Genomic DNA, 20,096 nt, shown 5'->3' with positions numbered 1-20,096 from the left:
TTAAGATATCAGGGTGTAACAGTATGTATATTTCAAAAGTTGCAGCACTCCCACAATTTCAAGCCATGAGCCACCACTGATTCTTACCATAATCTTTCTATGATTTTTGTTTAGCTAGTTTTACACAGTGCTTCCCTTTCTTTCATTTTTCTCTGTATTCTCTAAAACCACAAGCATACTTACTGGTGACTAACGTTTGCTATGCTTTCATCTTTTCCTTGAGTACCTCTTGAACCTTTTGAGTCAACCATGGAATTCTGATTTTTCTATCCTTACAGACAACTTTACCACATGCCTATCTGGCTGAATCATTTGATGTTTTCTTCAGGGTTTGACACTATATCTTCAACGTTTGGGTGTTTTCGAGTTCTTTTATTTTTTCTTGAATGATGTTTGTGTATTTGAAACTACAGTTTACTTCTAAAAGCTGCTCAACTTTGATTCATTTTAAAGCTTTCTTACACATTCTGGTTTTTAGTATGAAATTCAATTTATCCTGCTCAAAACTAAATAGCGATCACTTCCTATTTCAAATCCTTTATGCCTGAACCAGTGGAAAAACATCGATATCAATTATAACATAATCAATGAGACTTCTATTATTTTTTGCACCTTCTCTCCATGTGAATTTGTGCACATTTTCATGATGGAACATGGTTAATAATAACTAGTCCATATCCTGAACAGAAATATAGTAATATAATAAATATAATAATGTAGGCACTTACATTATTAACTTTGCTGTTTTCTTCGAATATTTTCAAACTTTTCTATATGTCTAGTAATCATTTCCTACTTGTTGTTTAGATCTCCAACAAGTACCTTTTCCTTTATCATTCAGTCTTCTGCCTTCTCTGTCTTTAAAAATTCCTTCATTTCTTCCTTAGTAGACTCTTCTGTGCAAAAATAGGCATAAGCCTCCAGTTCCCTATTCTAATATTTGTCCATATCACTCTGCTTGATATTGCCTGCTATTCAAGAAGATTATCCTTGTATTTTGTGTTGATTACTATAGCTACCCCCCTTTCTTTCCCTGAATGTTATTGCCTGAATATAACATTTTGTATTTACTGATTAGAAAGACTTCACCTGTGTTTGTCTTCTTCTTTATTTGGCACACTTATTATTTAGTGTTCCGACTAATTTCTCTCTTATTCCATATGAATTTATTCAATTGACTTCCCACCATACCAGCTTTGCTGATTCTGTTATCTATTTCTATATATAATTTACCATCTTCACTAAAAATCGTGCCTAAATAGCTGAAATGTTTTACTTACCACAGGTTCTCCATTCACAACACAGTTGACATTTTCAATGATTCTGCCTATTTTCATTCTTTGTCTTTTTATTGCTGACCATCATACCATATCTATTACAACAGCTATTCAATTTAGTCAGAGAATCTTGCAGACTTGTAGCGGATTTATTTAGAAGTAAACCGCATAAAGCAAAGAGCTGACATCTGACATTAACATCTCCAATTTTGATATCATGTTTAATACCAGTTTCCTTCATAATGCGATCCATATAGATAACGAATAACAGAGTGGATAATGTACATCCTTGTCTCACACCAGAATTAACATTAAACCATCTTTCTGTACTTCCTTCAATTCTAACTGCTGACTTACAACTCAAATAAAGACTAAGTATTGCTTGATATAATGCCCCATGGACACCATATAACTGTAGTGTTTTGAATGGCTTCTCTCTCTCTTGGCACCTTGTCATATGCCTTTTCCAAATCGACAAAACTTAAATACAGATCTTTGTTATATTCCCATGCTTTCTCGACTATTTGTCGTAAAGTGAAGATCTGATCCTGACAGCCTCGTTTTGGCCTGAATCCTGCTTGTTCTTCACCCAGCTTTTCTTCCACAATTCTTCTCGATCGTTTCTCAAGTATACTTTGCATAGATCTTGCCAGGAACACTCAGTAGGGAAATACCTCTGTAATTCTCACATTCAGTTTTATTTCCCTTTTTATATATGGGTACTATGAGCGCTCTACTCCAATCATCGGGAATTCGTCCCTCTGTCCACACTTTCTGAACTATACAGTGCAACCACTGTAAGACTTTTATACCACCATACTTCAGCATTTCTGGTCGAATATCACCTACTCCTGCTGCCTTTCCACATTTTAAACCTTTGATGGCTTTTTCTACTTCAAGTATTGATATGTATTCCTGATTGCATGCCTGGTCAGCGTTTTTTACCACTGTGCTGTCATCACTGCTTGTTTCATTTAGCAGTTTTTCAAAGTAATTACTCCATACTTCAAGGATATCTTTTTCTTCCATTTTCATGTCACCTTTATCATCTCTAATTCGTTTTACAGCACTCTTTCCTCCATTTCTAAGCTTCTTCAACATCCTGCAGAATATTTTGCCACCTTCTTGATATTTATTTTCTATATTCTTGCCAAAGTCCTCCCATGACTTTTGTTTAGCTAGTTTTACACAGTGTTTAACATTCTTGCATTTGTCTCTGTATTCTCTAAGAGCACAAGCTGACTTATTTGCAAGGAACTTTTGATATGCTTTCTTCTTTTCCTTCACTGCCTCTTTAATTTCCTGTGTTCACCATGGAGTTCTAATTTTTCTATCCTTGTAGACAACTTCACCACATGCCTCTCTAGCTGAGTCAATCAGGGTTTTCTTCAAGGCTTGCCACTGAATCTCCAAGGTTTGATTTCTGTTCTCAAACTCTTTCATTTTATCTTCAATAATCTTTGTGTATTTTAGTCTACAGTTCACATCTGAGAGCTGCTCAACTTTGATTCGCTTTAAAACTTTCTTACATGTTACTCTTTTCAATATGAAATTCAATTTTATCCTGCTCAAGACTAAATAGTGATCACTTCCAATTTCAAATCCTCTGTACACTCTGGTGTCCTGCACCATGGAGAAAACATCACTATCAACAATAACATAGTCAATGAGACTTTTCTTATTCCTTGCCTCTTCTCTCCATGTGAATTTGTGCACATTTTTATGTTGGAACAATGTGATAGTAATAACCAGTTCATGTCCTGAGCAGAAATCCAACACATATTTGCCATTGTTATTAGCTTTGCTCTTTTCTCCAAATTTTACCAATATATTTTTGTATGTGTGACAATCATTTCAGTCTCATTTTCCAGTTCCCTATTCTCATATTTGCCCACATTACTCTATTTCGTATTTTGTGTTGAATACTATGGCTACTCCTTCTTTTCCTTGATTTTCATTGCCTGAATATAACATTTTGTATTTATTGCTCAGAAAGATCTCACCAGTTTTTGTCTTGTTTGTTTCGTTCACCCTATTATGTCGATCTGGTACTTATCTAATTCCTCAGCTAGCTCCATTTCTTTGCCATTCAGGCTTCTTATGTTGATAGTACCAATCTTTAACTCTGGTGATGTTGAGTTGGGGTTTGTTTTCAGATTTGTTCCAGTAGCTGACTTTTTGCTGTTTGTCCTGGTTCCCTGGCGAAAACAATGGGGGCCTTGTTTAACTGGGTGTGCGCCGCAGCTGGCATAAAATTTTGTCATCTTGTACCATCATTTTTTATTTTGGTTTAACCAGTAAGAATACAATTTGGTCAGCTAAATCCCAAATTGCCAGCCCATCTTCATTCGTTCAGTATCCAAGTAGATACCCAACAGGGTGCACCACGAGATGGTGAGGATTGGACATTAGGTCAGATGCTCTGGTCGGTTCTCCACATTCCTTTAAAGGCTATGTGGATGTCTCCTCTTAGTTATAATGCTTTGACTCTCATCAAATTCCTGATATATACCCTCAAGGAGTGTACAGGATATGATCATACTACATGAAAAATTACATCATTACTAACTTCCTGTCTACAATTTTCCTTTAAATCAGTCTATCACATGTCAAGACTACAACATTATCAGATCTTATATTTCCATCTTTTAAGGCACTTTTTACTGTATCAATTCACCTATATCTTGGTCTTCTTCTGGATCTTTTTCCTTCCAACCTGGCAGAGAACACTTGTTTTGCTAATCTTTCCTCTCCCATTCTGTTTAGGTGACCATACCACCTGAGATTAGCTCTCATAATGCATTCCTGGATGCTGACAATGTCATGTTCTTTCTTAATATCCTCCTTTTTAATATGATATTGCCATTGATGCTGTTCATGCCTTTAATCTTTCTCAGGACTCTTATGCGGTTTCTAGTCTTTGGTGTTTTAAGTGTTTTACTTCTGACTCAGCTCTCAGTACCATAAGTTAAAAGTGGCTTGAATACTGTCTTGTATACAGCTAATTTAGTGTTTTGGCTAATATCTCTCTTATTCCATATGAATTTATTCAGTTGACTTCCTACCATACCAGCTTTGTTGATTCTTGTCTATTTCCATATTTAATTTACCATCCTCACTGAAAATTGTGCCTAAGTAGCTGAAATGTTTTACTTGTGCAATAGGTTCTCCATTCACAATGCAGTTGATATTTTCAATGTCTTTGTCTTTTTAATGCTGACCTTGATACCATATCTATTACAACAGTTATTCACTTTACTCAGGAAATCTTGCAGACTTGTAGCCGATTTATTTAGAAGTATAACATCTTCCTCGTAAAGTAAAGAGCTGACGTTGGAAGTTTATTTTTCACTTGGTTAGACTATAATAAATTTAGTTTAATCCTTTATCCAAGTGTAAGCAAACAAAGTTTGCTCCTGAAAATATCTTTAGGACTAGGGTAAGGTAGTGCAACACCAGTCATTTCATCTGAGTAAAGATGAAACAAGCTCTCATCACTCCTTTGCTCAGTATCTCCCATAATGCAAAGCACATCTCCTTGCAGACATGTATACTGCTATGCATTAAGGGAAGGGCCAGTACCCAGACCGGTTTCCCTTTATTTGAGGTGTATTTAAGTAAGGCCTCTCTAAAAATTAGACTATCCCGAAAGATCACCCAACTTAGCTTTGTTCCACTCAGTGACAGGCTCACCTCATCACCAAGAAGAACTTCTCAGCATTGGCTCTACCCCGTGGCAGGCTCACTCGACTACCAGACAGAGCCATGATATCAGTGGTGGTTCTACTCAGAGACAGGCGAAAACCTACCCCAAGCAGAGCCTCTCATATATATCCAGCATGGGAGGCAGACCCAAACGTGGATATTTCCCTTTATTTGAGGTCTCGTCAGTGTGAAGCAGACCCAAACGTGGAGTTACTAAGGCAGAAGCAATAGGAGAGGTCATATTTACCTATAGGAGTTGCCAACAGGGTGTACCACCTTATTATTGAATTGCTCTGGATTTAGAGAAAGATGTTGGAAGTTTATTTTTCACTTGGTTAGACTATAATAAATTTAGTTTAATCCTTTATCCAAGTGTAAGCAAACAAAGTTTGCACCTGAAAATATCTTCAGGACTGGGGTAATTTCAACCTCAATAAAGGTTTAAACCAGTCTGGGTAGTGGCCCTTCCCTTAATGCATAGCAGTATACATGTCTGCAAGGAGATGTGCTTTGCATTATGGGAGATACTGAGACAAGGAGTGATGAGAGCTTGTTTCTCCTTTGCTTGGAGTTGCCTGGTGTTGCACTACCTTGCCCTAGTCCTGAAGATATTTTCAGGCACAAACTTTGTTTCCTTACACTTGGATAAAGGATTAAACTAAATTTATCAAAGAGCTGACATTAACAATTCCAATTTTGATATCAGGTTTAATACTACTTTCCTTCATAATGTGAACCATATAGATAATGTACATTCTTGTCTGACACCAGATTTAACGTTCAACCACCTTCCTGTACTTCCTTCAATTCTAACTGCTGACTTACAACTCAAATAAAGGCTAAGTATTGCTTGATATAATGCCCCATTGACATCATATAACTGTATCATTTCGAATAGCTTCTCTCTTGGCACCTTAGATCTTTGTTATATTCCCATGATTTCTCAACTATCTATCATAAAGTGAAAATCTGATCCTGACAGACTCCATTTGGCTTGAATCAAGCTTGTTCTTCACCATGCTTCTCTTCCACTATCCTTCTCAAGTATACTTGCATATATCTTACCTTTACCTCTAATTCTCACATTCAGTTTTATTTCCCTTCTTATATATGGGTACTATGACAGCTCTACTCCAACCATCTGGAATTCGTCCCTCTGCCTAGGCCTTCTGAACTATGCAGTGCATCCACTGTAAGACTTTTATATCCCCATACTTGAGCATTTCTGGTCGATTATCATCTACTCCTACTGCCTTTCCACATTTCGGGCTTTTGGTGGCTTTTATACTTCAAGTATGGATAAGTATTCCTGACTGCATTCCTTGTCAGTTTTTTTACCACTGTGCTGTTATCACTGTTTGTTTCATTTAAAATTTTTTCTCAGTAATTACTGCATACTTCAAGAATATCTTTTTCTCCTGTTTTCACATCACCTTTATCATCTCTAATTGCAGTTACAGCACTCTTTCCTCCATTTCTGAGCTTCTTCAACAAACTCCAGAATATCTTGCCACCTTCTTGATATTTATTTTCTATGTTCTTACTAGTCCTTCCATGACTTTTGTTTAGCTAGTTTTACACAGTGTTTAGCTTTCTTACATTTGTCTCTGTATTCTCTAAGACCACAAGCTGACTTATTTGTTAGGAACTTTTGATATCAGAAAACCTGACCACATGCCTCTCTGGCTGAATCAATCAATGTTTTTTCAGGTCTTGATACTGAATCTCCAAGGTTGTTCCTGTTCTCAAACTCGTTCATTTTTTCTTTAATAATGTTTGTGTGTTTTAGTCTACAGTTCACATCTGAGAGCAGCTCAACTTTTATTTGCTTTAAAACTTTCTTACATGTTCTTCTTTTCAATATGAAATTCAATTTTATCCTGCTCAAGATTTTATTCATATCAATTTTATCCAGATTTTATCCATATGAAGATTAAATGGTGATCACTTACAATTTCAAATTCTCTGTACACTCTGGTGTCCTGCATCAGGGAGAAAACATCACTTTTGACAATAGCTTAGTCGATGAGGCTTTTCTTATTCCTTGCCTCTTCTCTCCAGGTGAATTTGTGCACATTTTTATGTTGGAACATTGTGTTGATAATAACTATTTCATGTCCTGAGCAGAAATCCAACAGGTATTTGCCATTGTTATTAGCTTTGCTCTTTTCTCCAAATTTTACCAATATATTTTTGTGTGTGTGACAATCATTTCCTACTCTGCTGTTTAGATCCCCAACGAGGACCAACTTTTCCTTTTTCATTGTGTCAGTTGCTTTCTCTAAAGCCTTAAAAAAATTCCTCCACTTCTACCTTAGTCGAACTTTCTCGGGACCATAGGCACAAATAAGTGTCATTGTCCTGTTCCCGATTCTCATATTTGTCCACATCACTCTACTTGAGACTGTCTGCCATTTAAGAAGATTAGCCTTGTATTTAGTGTGGAATACTATGGCTACTCCTTTCCTTGATTGTCAATGCCTGAATATAACATTTTGTATTTATTGCTCAGAATGATCTCACCAGTTTTGTCTTTTTTGTTTCAGTCACCCCTATTATGTCGATCTGGTGCTTATCTAATTCCTCAGCTAGCTCCATTTCTTTGCCAATCAGGCTTCTTATGTTGATAGTACCGATCTTGAACTCTGGTGATGTTGAGTTGGGGTAGGTTTTTGGATTTGTCTCAGTAGCTGACTTTTCGCTGTTTGCCCTGGTTCCCTGGCGAAAACAACGGGGGCCTTATTTAACCGGCAACTTATTTATCCTCATGAAATTCTGTCATGTAATACCATAATTTTTTATTTTGGTTTAAGCCAATAAGAATACAATTTCATTGGCTAAATCTCAAATTTCCAGCCCATACTTGTTTGTTTGGTATCCAGGTAGATACCTAACAGGGTGCACGAAGAGAAGTTGAGAATTGGACATTAAGTGAGAAGCCCTGATCAATTTTCTGCATTCCTTTAAGGGATATGTGGAGGTCTCCTCTCAGTTATATAGCTTTGACCCTTAAGCACCCCCTTCAGAAGTATAGTTGCAAAAATTGGGGCTGTTACACTTGGCGAAATTCTTATAAATCAACTTGTCTTGTGCAGTTCCATTTGAGAGGTGGGCAACCAATAATATGTTAGCAGTATTGATCGACATTAACTTCATGGGAAAGAAGTAATGTAATGTATTTAACACCAAATAGATTTTTACTCGGTGTTAAATACATAACAGATATCTCTCTCTCTTTCTCTCTTATGTATTTCCTAACATTTTTCTCTTATTTACTTATTAGGAAATATACTGGAGATAAATATGTTTCAAAGGATAGTAGAATGAATGAAGAGGAACAACAATTTTAAGTCAGTTTGGGATTATAATGTGGTTGTTGTGACTGCATGTTCATTGCCATTGCCCTTTTGATGACCAGTGATTGAGAATATCTTTAGAAAATGCCAACAGTATTAACCGTAACTGTTTACTACATGTAAGAGTATAGTGATTATTGAGAAATGGTTTATTAATCAACCTTATTGCTCCATTCTGTACTGAGTCAAAGGAAATTTAGCAATCCCTTAGGGACACCTCCTGAAATATGAGAATATTATTCAATGATGAGTGGATTTGTGGTTTGCATAGAGTTAATGGTTGCACAGAGATAATTTTATATACCTTGAGCAAAGGGAAAAAAAAAAAAAAAGAGAAATCCTTGGTTGCAGTTTCTCTTTTCTCAAGAAAAGAAATCTCAACTTGTCCAATAAATAGTGATGTCAATTGTAAAACTGAAAGGGGAGATTCTTTTTTATGAGAAATAAAACAGGATTGAGTATTGAAAGCATTGAAATGGGAAAAAAAGGTTGTCAGAACTCCACTGAAGGATGTTTTGAGAAGTGCATTTTCTAGAGGTTTTTGGAGATGTAGGTAGCACAAAGTTTGCCTGTTGAGAAAGAGCAGTATACCTTGAAGATATTACTGGGATGATTGGAAGAATTATGTGGTAATTTTAATCCTTTCTGCAGTGCTGTTTTGCTTTATTAACCTCCAATATGAGCAATACCAGTATTTGCAGCTATCTGCAAAATAACTGTTTTATTTATTTTTTTAAGTTGTACTCTTGAAAGGAATAAACGTTGAGACTCCATGATGTTTGATATAATTTTGAAATTGTCACCCATAATGTATGCAGAAGGGAAAACACAAGACATTCAGAAGAAATGAGAAAGAATGGTATTGTTAAAAAAAAAATGTGAAACAGGTTAATTGACATTTCACTTTTTATGAATATATTCAAAGAGAGTTCTTAATGATCTGGTCAATCATTCTCAGTTGTGTAGTATTGTAATTATTTCAATTGATTTGCCACATTTTATATCATGAAAAGTGGTTTAGCAGTCATTTAAGTTATTTGGTGAATTAAATATCCTAATTTAGTGAAATGTTTGAAATAAGTTGTTTTTTTATGATTCTTATGAATGACTTTTAATTTTATTTATTAATAATATTTCAGTTCTATGGAGTGATGTGTGCTATTTATGTAATTTATGCTGTGGCATGGCTGGTAGTATCAGCCCTACAGTGGCGAGATCTTCTGCGAGTGCAGTTCTGGATTGGAGGTGTCATATTTTTAGGTAAGATCTGTTGACTTAATAGCTTGATGTATGCTAACAATAGAGATTAAGTCTGCACGTTTAAAGTACTCAATATTCTAAAATCTAGCCTCTTGTGTGATATTGGTATAAAAAAAATACTAATAAATTTGGATCAATTTATCATTAATTAATAGCATTATAATACATAACTCCTTCTTACCCCCCCCTCCCAAATCCTCTTTGTTTCAAAATGTTGCAGATAAAATCTGAGAAAATTAAGGTTCTGTAACTATTACCATTGAGATCTCAAATACTGCATTCAGGCCAAAATGAAATATTTCATTTAAAGTTGTTGTCAGATGTCAAAAGCCCTTATGAGAGTTAGTTACCAAATGACTTTCATAAGGGCTTTTGTTATGCAAATATGTGGTAAGTAGGGTCAGATGAGTTGTGTGGAAACATTACTGCTAGTAAGTGAGTTAAATCATTTACAATTGATGAATTTTTCTCAAGTTGCAAAAGATGACAGGCCACTCTTGTGGTTGCATTCTTCATCATCATCAGTTTCCTGATATATACCCTCAAAGGGTGTTTGGGCTACTATGGCAGCACTACATGATTAAATTTACATTATTATTAATCTCTTATTGATGAATTTTTCTCAAGTTGAAAGAGATGACAGGCCACTCTTGTGATTGCATTCTTCATCATCAGTTTCCTGATATATACCATCAAAGGGTGTTTGGGCTACTATAGCAGCACTACATGATTAAATTTACATTATTATTAATCTCTTATGCATAATTTTCCTCCAAATTAGTCTATTACTTGTCAGCATTCCAATATTGTCATATCTAACATCAATTTTCTTGAGCCTCGTCTTCCTCTGGGTCTCTTGCCTGCCGTCTTGGCATCATAGTTCTGCTTACACATTCTCAAATCCTAACAATGTCAATTTCCTTCCTAATAGCTTCATTTTTAATATGATTCTGCCATTGGTGCCATCTGTTCACTCTCCTGATTTTTCTCAGAACACTCATATCTGTGGTTTCTAGTATTTGATCAAGTGCTTTCTAACCCAACTCTCAAATCCATAACTTAAAACTGGTTTGAATACTGTTTTGTATACTGCTAGTTTGGTGTTTTGGCTAATTTCTCTTTTATTCCATATGAATTTGTTGTAATAGGTTTCACAGTATGATAAGAACACAGATGGTTAAGAAAATAACTATTTATTAACTTAAAAGCTAATATTTCGCTGGTATTATATCCAGCTTGGTATTGGACTACTATTTCAAAACTTGATTTTTTTTTTTTTTTTTTTTTTAAAACCTAGATGGCGTCATATTAGGACTTTAGTCTTGTGTTGCATGCTGCATTATGCTAGCCCCACTGTTACACCGGATTGTGGTTGTCTTGCATTTGTAACAAACTTTGTGTTGTGTGCTCTGAAGATGCTGGATATAATACCAGCTAAATATTAGCTTTTAAGTTAATAAATAGTTATTTTCTTAACCATCTGTGTTCTTATCATACCGTGAAACCTATTACAACATATCTGACGAACACATAAGCCTATCCACGCGTATCCATATGAATTTGTTTAATGTTCCTGTCTATTTTCATAGTTTTAGTCTTTTTATTGCTGATTTTCATGCCAAATTTGTTGCAGCTGTTATTCGATTTTGTTAGAGAATCCTGGAGACCTGCACTAGAGTTTTTTAGAAGTAAAACATCATCTGCATAAAGAAAAGAGCTAAGTGTGATACCTCCAATTGTAATATCAGGTTTAATGCCACTTTCTTTCATATAAGAGTGAGATAACATGCATTCTTGTCTTATCCCTTTAAATAACCTAGTACATTCAATTTTCTTTTTCTTTTTTTTTTAATTGTCTGTTATTTTTTTCTCTGGCACAGTGCTTAGGATTATAGAAACTAAGTGATAATAAAGCAGCTGCAGTTGGTAAATATCAACTGACATTGTGTAATTCTATGTAGTGAAAAACATTGTCATTTCATATATTCTGAGAACACCTTGCTTCATTGTCATGACAAACTGTTCTTTTTATCCCATTTCTTTCTGTTTGAATTGAATAATAACAGCTATTATGTAAAATTCAGAATCATACCTTAGTTTTTGTCATGTTGAATGAAGTCTGGATCATTTTGGTTCTTTTGAACTTTTCTACATGAACTGTTACACTTTTGTGTTATTCTGTCATTGCTTTTCTCTATATCTTTTATCAGTTTCGTTTGTAATTGATATATAAGTATGTGCATCTAATTCAATCTTTATGACTCTCTCGATGACTTCTTAAGCAGTGGTATGATGAATTTAGCAATCCGAGTACAGCAGATATCTTATGTAGACAGCTGAAGAACACTTTTGAATCTTTGTATCTAAATCATTATGTACCATTTATGTAATTCTTAATTGAAGAGGTGATCTGTAATTGTGATTACATTATCAGATGGACTTGTAGAGGATCTTGTCTAGAATTTATTTATTTTATTTTTATTTTTATTATTATTATTTTTTTATCTCTGGTATCATATCCATTCCATATCCATTCTTTATTGTGATATCTTTTATGTTTTTCCATTCCTATGCCCTTCTAGTGTGCACCCTATCCTTAAAATTCTGATGCTGAATTTTGGGAAAGGATGATGATGCGACTTGATTTGGGGGTACATATCAATATTTTTCTTCTTCCTTTGAACACCTCATAAATGAATCAGTTGTAATCTAAGATGGAAACCAAGACCTCTATGTACAGAAAAGTTTGGCTGACTCCTGCTCAAGAGTAAAGTGTATTCTCTTTTGTATGCTGTTGTGATAGTTAAGAATTTCTTGTAATTCATCTTCTGAACCAAGCTAGATTATCAATATCACATCTGCATGTCTTCCATTTCTTTAGTTTGATATGGGATTTCTCATGGACTTGTTTGAATTGATTGTGAATAAATTTGAAATTTGAGGGAAGATAATGCACCCATAGCTAAACGTTTTTTAAACGATCAAGTATACAAACTTTTTGTTTGCATACTTGGTTTACAAACAAGAAAAAAACTACTTTTAAGACAATGTTGAAAAAATCTGACTCTCAGGCTTTCCTAGGATGTGGTTTCATTCCTAGTAGTTTCAGTGAATAAACTGACAATATTTAAGCTAGCAATCAGGTCTATCATATTTAATACTATATTTTTAGTTTCTTAATAAATTCCCAGACAGATTGTATGTCAGAGTTACTGCCGTTGACCATTGGACAGCGTGGGCTTCTAGTGGACCTTAGCAGTCCAGTATATTCTTGGAATAAGTAGATGTCAGAAGATAATGAATTATATTAAATATATTTCTTATGACAGAACAGTTACCAATCTATCTCCTTCAATACAATGAACAAATTAGACCATAATCACCAAAAGCTTTAATTATACTGGAAATGTTATGTTTAATTTATTTTATTTTATTATTTTTTATATATCTGATCCACACATGAAAGCCACATGATCATGCACATTAGTGCTGTGTGTGGGCAAGAGGAATAGAAGAAAAGAGGAATCTGTTCACATTTTGCTTGAACAGCTGAGGTTGTAATCTTTGGGGAAGCAAAGTGAGGAAGACTGTTATAAAGGATAAAAGTAGAGGGAATGAAAGAGGAGGCATGAAGTTTGTTTGGCGAGTTTCAAGATGGATTGTAAAGGGTGTTGGTTAGCAATGGCTCTTGTTTTAATGATTTTGGAGGAGAGTGAGGAAATAAAGTGGTCAATTCAGCAGAGCACTGTCCATGAAAGTATCTGTAGAAGAAGCACAGGCAGAAATCGAACATCTGTGAGAGAGGAATTGAAGTGGGTATGTGAGAGAAGGGTCATTAATTAACTGGATTGCCCTCTTCTGGACAGAATCAAACAATCTTAGAGAGGATTTTGGTGCACCAATCCAAATATGGAAGCAATATTCCATGGCTGGGTGGATTTGGTCTTTGTATAGAGTTAGCAGCTGTAAAGATGTGAAGTAGTGTCTTGTGCAGAAAAGTGTACTTTTCTGCACAAGAAGTCAAAAAGCTGTACAAAAGTACAGCTTTTTGACAGCTACAGAAGCTATAGTTGAATGTGGTTGTGCCAGGAAAGATCTTGGATACAGGTCATCCAAGAAGAGAAATCTAATTGTGCTCACAGTATTACTGAAAGTAGGGGGAGGGGCATGTGAGCTCTTTCTTATGAGAGATCAGACAGGACTGTGTTTTGGTAGCTGTCCAACTGGGATATAGCGCTAGGAAATCTGAGTTCAGGTTGTTGGTCATGGTAGATCTTGAGGATTTTAATATTTGAGCACTACAAGGTTTGTTGAATGAGAAAGACGAATGGAGTATTGTCATTAACAAAGCTATGGATAGGATTAGAAGTCTGAGAGAGCACATCATTTATATACAAGAGGAAGAGAGTGGGGTGAAAGAATAGAACCCTTGGGTAACCCTTCATTGGTGGAGAAATCTGAGGCAAGTAAACTGTCCACCATGGTGGACGGTTTATTCGTCTCAGTTACATAGTGATCAGTGAGAAATTTGGCGATCCAGTTGCAGAGTGAGGAAGGCAGACTATAGGATAGCAGTTTAAGTAGGCCCCTGTGCAAAACCTGATCGAGGACAATCACATGAGTTTCTCAAAATTTCTCCATAGCCTGAGTCCAGAGGTGAGTGGTGTAATCAAGATTAGCTGTAGATCACGAGTCGCAGAATTCATACTACTGATCACTGATTAGTTGTTGTGACTTGAGGTGGTTCAGGAGTTGGTTGTTGATGACCTTCTCTACAATTTTAGAGAGAACAGAAGTGAGAGCAATTGGATGGTAGTTCATTGGTTGGCTTTTATCATCTTTCTTTGGGATGGGTTGGATGTGTTTCCATGTCGTAGGGTAGATGCCAATTGGACAGGATAAATTGAGGGGCAATACATGGTAAGTGTTAGTTCTTGGGCACAAGTTTTTAACACAGTAGGTGGGATACAATCCAGACCAGATGCCTTGTTTGTGTCCAGGTTATTTAGGATTCTTCAGACTTCTTTTTGTTAGAAGACTATGGGTGACAAGAAGGGAGCCTTTCTTGGTAGAGTGGAGGAAATTTTGCCCTCGTGTTCAATGCAGGAATTAGAAGAGAAGAATGATGCCAGTAAGCTGGCCTTGTTTTTAGGTGAGCTAACTACAGTGGCATCCAGATGTTGAGAGTGGTGGAAACCTGAGTGGGCAGAAGTTTGCCCGATGGCCTTGGCAAGGAACCAGAAGGAGCAACTGCCATTTGTGCATGAGTCTAGTTTGCGGCATTTGGCCCTTTCAAAGTCTGACTTGGACTTGATGATGATTCTTTTACAACTGTTGCTAGCTGCAGAGTGGGCAGCTGGAGTTTTGGTTTTGAGCCATTCATGGTAAGCAGAGATTTTTTTCTTTTACAGCATTGGCATACTTTTTTGAGAACCAAGGCTTGAATGGTGGCTGAGAGTTTGGAGTGTGAGGGATGAAAGCCTTCATTCCTGTGAGAATGATTTCTGTTATTCGGTCTGAGCAGGTATTTTGATCAGAAGAGCCAAAGCAGTAGTCTGACCATGCAAAGGAAGAATAAAAGTCACAGAGGTCCTCCCAGTTGGCACCCTCGTAGCACCAAAGGACACGAGACTGAACTGGTGGATGAAGGTAGTTCTGTGACAAAAGAGACTTGTATGAGGTTGTTTTACAAGTTACCAAGAGGAGAACCAACAACTACAGTATACTTGGAAGAGAAGCTTGTTTGGAAGACGTCAAGTGTGTTGGCAATTTGAAGCGGGTTGTGAGGTATTCTGGTTGAAAGATTGATGATCTCTGAGATAGGTCATTGCTGATGGCAAACACCTCGGCATTCCTGCCTGCCTGGTTGATCGTTGAAACTGGAGAGGGGGGGGGAGTCAATGTGAGTTGTGGACATTGAAGTCCCCAAGAAGGATGACCTCACTGTTGGGGTATTTCAACTGCAGAATGTCAAGCTTTAGAGAAAGAGATAATTGAATAGGTCAGAGTAGTTGATGGAGTTTGGAGAATGATTGAAAGAGCTTTTGAAAAAGGCAGATTGATTTGGTAGAGAAATTTTGAGTCAAAGTAGTCAAACAGTGGGGATTCAAGAGTTTGCAGTCTCTGGCATGGTATGCCAGTTCTGATGAATGCACAAGTGTAGTGTGGTGGATAGAGCTGTGTTATGTGTAACATGTAGTTTGGGCAGTTGAGATGGACAGTGGTTGTTGCGGTTGCTAGTTAGGTTTCTGAATAGTACTTTTGGTTCAGATGACTGTAGGTGATCGTACACATCATTTATATTGCTGTTAAGGCCATGGATGTTGCTGAAGTTGATGTGGAAACTTTTTTTTTTTTTTTATAAGAATTAATGTTGGTGGGTTGGTTGGATTTTTCATGTTTTTATGGTTGGATTTTTTTTTTGTTTTTTATGAGTTCCTTTAAACTATTTTTTGTGGGAGAATTTTTGTGGTCTGCAGTTAAATCACATTTCTTTGAGTTGTGGTTTATTATATTTGATTAGGAAGAGATAAAGAGAGTGGAGCATGCAGTGAGCGGTGACAGACTTGCAAACATACCGTCCACACAGAGGGGAACTCAATCATCCTGCAGCCACAGTATCTGGTCTCTACAGTCACAAACTAGCAAAATATGTGGCTGCAGGATTTGACGCTGGCTGATCGGGAAGCCTGCAGATTCGTAAATAACTGGTGCAGTCCTGTGTACTATCCAGCACTCAGCCTGCAGAACCATTTTACTGTTTTCTTCCCTCAAATGGGGGGGAGGGATCCAAGCCTCCTACAAGGAGATTGGCATGTCATTGAGGATATCATTGTCACTGCATGTGGGAAGAGTGGGGGAGGGCAAAAACCTGAACACTTGCTCTAGTGACCAAACATGGCTGCAGCCACTTCAGGTCTCTAATAAGCAAGGTGGTGGTATTTCACTGGACAATGAAAGACATCTACCACCTAGAGGTCTAGTTGGCTCCATCTAGGAAGATATACTATTTTGGTGGCAATGCTCGCCAGGTTTGCCAGAGCCCCATTTGTGGAAACAGGCTATACCACTGAGAAGGTGTGTATGACTTGACTGCAAGAGGCTATATATATATTGTGCATTGACAGCCCTTTGGTAGCCCAATTTATGTAACATATACACAGGTATGTGATTTACTACTATTATTATTATTTATACAGGTAGTCCATGGAGTCCCACATAATCCATTAACACAATACCAGTCGTACATCTCCTTAAATGTCAAGGCACTCACAACAACCTCTGGCATTCCACTCATTCACATCCTTACTAACCACACTCTTAGACAACTTCTAAGTGTGACCCCTTGTTTTCCTCTTGTTCCTCGTGTATTGAAAAATTTCTTTTGTGTCAATCTTATAGAATCCCTTTAGTAACTTATAAGTTTCTATCATATCACCCTTTCCTCTGCCCATCAGCTAAACTCTGTAACCCACAGAATATTCCACAGACCTGTCACGAGCTTCATCACATCTCTGGATCCTCTCCACCACCTCCTGGTTCCCTAGAAACATAGGTGACCAAATCTGTGCACAGTAGTCAACATGTGGCTGAATCATAGTTATAAAGAGGGGTAATAACCTCCCTATCTTACTTTTCATTGTGTTACTTAGGTAGCAGCCAAACGTAAATGAAAACTGCATAGGAGTAAAAAAAAAATAGAAATCAAAAGGGAAGTGTAAGATATGATATGTCTAAATTAAAAATGAATGAAATAAGGAAAATTTTTCTATAAGGATTAAAAAAATAAAAAAATAATAATTGAAAAATCAGAAGCTAAAAAGTGAGAAACCCCAAAAAATATCACTGAGAAGTAATGAAAAAATTTTAAATTGGTGTATAATGAGGTGGTAAGAGATGTTTGCAAAGATTGGTTATCATACAAGATCTGGAAACTCACAGAAGAAAGCATAAAATTAAAGAAGATAAAAGGCATTATGTAGACAGTTTGGCAGAAGAAGCTCAAAAGGCTGCAGTATTAGGATACATTGAAAAATTGTATAAAGTGACAAGGAAAATAGGCTCTGAAGAAAAGAAACAAGTTAATGCTTATAAAGGATAAAAATTGTTTGTGGCTAACTGAAGAGGATGAGATGGTTAGAAGAACATGTTGATGAAATTTTAAATCCAGAAAACAATATAATGGATATGATTAGAAGTTTGTAATGGAAGAACCTTCTATAAACAGATGTTTATATATTACATCAGAACCAATATCCAAAAATTAAATAATCAATGTAATCGAGAAGATGAAAAATGGAAAGATATTGGCAATAATAATATAACAAGAGAAATACTTAAGACACCTACATAACTCCTGCTGATAAACTGCAATGGATCTTTAATAATGTGCTAGAGACTGAAAAGATAACTAAACAGTGAAAAGAAGCAGTGATAATTATACATAGTGAAATGTTGTTACAGACCTTGCAGTGGAACAGTTGCTAGTGACGAAGAAATCTATCACCAAATAAAGAAGATGGGTGCGAAAAGAGTAGTCATAATGTGGAAGACTTTAATTATCCAATAGTAGTAAAATCTCATGGAAAGAATGAAACTGAATTTATTGAACTGTTGGGAGACATGCTGATTCCTCAATCAGCATGTGATAGAAGGAACTCGAGGTCAAAGAGTGTTAGATTTGATTATAGTGTCAGAGGGATTTCATAATAATTTGAAATAAATAATTTGAATGACTGGAATTGTGGGCATGGATAAATGGTGTCAGTGCAATGTTAGTAAGTGTAAAGTCATGCACTTTGGTTATATTAAATATCCAATGTCATATTATATTGGTGGGATTATGTTAAAAGAAACTGATCAGGCTAAGAATCTTGAAGTTTTAGATAGAAGATAGGAAGTTGAAGTTCAAAGGCTATATAGCAAACAACTCAGAGGATAATAGAATCTCCTTGGATTATTGTGCATGTGTCTGATCATGTTTCCTTGGTGATTCCAATTCATTGGAGAGAGTGCAATGGAGAGTGTTAAAATTACATCTGATTGTGGAATACCGATTAAGAAGGTAGATTGAGAATTTGTAGACACTGCAGACAGTAGCAAACAGGGGAAAGAAGGGCAATATGATGGAAACTTACAAACTTCTGAAAGGATCATACAGGATTTTAGTTGATGGAATTTTTCTTTTTATGGAGGGTGAGGAAAGGACGAGAGGGCTTCCTTGGAAACTGAGAATGAACATCATCAAGAAAAGGGTAAGAGCTAGATTTTTCTCTGATAGAAATGTTGGAATGGATCTCCATTGGATGTTGTGTATGCATATAGCATATGGCCTCCCTTGATCAGTCCCTGACTCTGGAGGTCTCTCTTAATAATAATCCCTCCCTAAGAAAGGTGATCTTAGTAGATATGAGAATTGGAGGATAATTCGTCTATTGTCAGTACCTGCAAAAACTTTTTCTGTAAAATATTAATAAATAGTATTAAAATGAAGTAAGATATTAAGACATGAACAAGCTGATATTAGGACAGGTGGGACTACTCATAACATTTTTCTTTAAGGAACATCATCAAACAAAGCATAGAACTTAGAAGCCCATTATGCCTAAATTTTATAAATTTTGCTAAAACATTTGAGAGTATTGATAAAGAAACATTGTGATTAATTATTAAAAGTTATTACAATGTCTGTGTTATTGCATAGCAAACAACATTCTGAATTGTTTGAGATAAGATCTGAGATTTGATATGTAATGTCTGATATACTGTTTAACATAGTTATTGATTGGATTATGAGAAAAGTTACAGGTGTAAGAAGAGAGGAATTAAATGTGGTTCTATGTCATTATCTAGATTATGCTGATGACATAGTTTTGATATCATCAAAATACAATGATATACAAGAAAAATTGGAAAACTTGTATAAAACAGCTGAAATGGTTGGTCTTAAAATAAATATGACTAAATCAAAATGTCTTGAACTATACAGCCATAAAGAATTTAAAATCAATCAACATGATGTAGAAGAAGTTAAAACATTTTACATACTTGGGAGAAAATATAGATAATGAAAGTGGAACTGACATGAATATAATGCAAAGATTGGCAAAAGCTAATACTGTTTTCAGAAAATCAAATAATATTTAATAATAATAATATCAAATAAATAGAAGTCATTAAAAATATCATAATTAAACCAAAATAAAGACCTTCAATAGCAAGGCTGTATTATTATACAGATTAGAGATATGGAAACTGACTTAAAAAACAGGAAGCTAAATTAAATGATTTTCAAATGATATATCAGGGGTTCCCACACATTTTGCCATCACACCTCCCTTTAGTGTAATCTTAATGTACACACCTTCTCCAGAAATCTAAACACTAAAATGAACCCAAATGAACAATGACAATACAATGAACTTTATTTTTAATAAAGATATAATAAATAAAAATAATTATTTGTTCTAAACAGTTATAAAATAATTATATAATTCTT

General features: G+C 35.7%; 1 protein-coding gene across 2 annotated transcripts in view; it reads left to right on the top strand.

Annotated features, from left to right (window-relative positions):
* LOC150105074 (Golgi-pH regulating cation channel) overlaps nt 1-20,096 on the top strand; it is a 450,265-nt gene that overhangs the window by 189,210 nt on the left and 240,959 nt on the right. For both annotated transcript variants that reach the window (XM_090395474.1, XM_090395473.1), the window contains exon 11: nt 9,478-9,598. In XM_090395474.1, coding sequence (XP_090251600.1) covers nt 9,478-9,598 — 121 coding nt within the window. The remainder of the gene's footprint in view (nt 1-9,477; nt 9,599-20,096) is intronic.

The sequence above is a fragment of the Typopeltis vanoorti genome, chromosome 7 (genome assembly GCF_054136105.1).
Source record: "Typopeltis vanoorti isolate ZY-2024b chromosome 7, IOZ_Tvanoo_1.0, whole genome shotgun sequence".
Taxonomy (NCBI): Eukaryota; Metazoa; Arthropoda; class Arachnida; order Uropygi; family Thelyphonidae; genus Typopeltis; species Typopeltis vanoorti.
The sequence above is the reverse complement of the archived record's forward strand: the minus strand, read 5'-3'. Positions and strand labels throughout refer to the sequence as shown.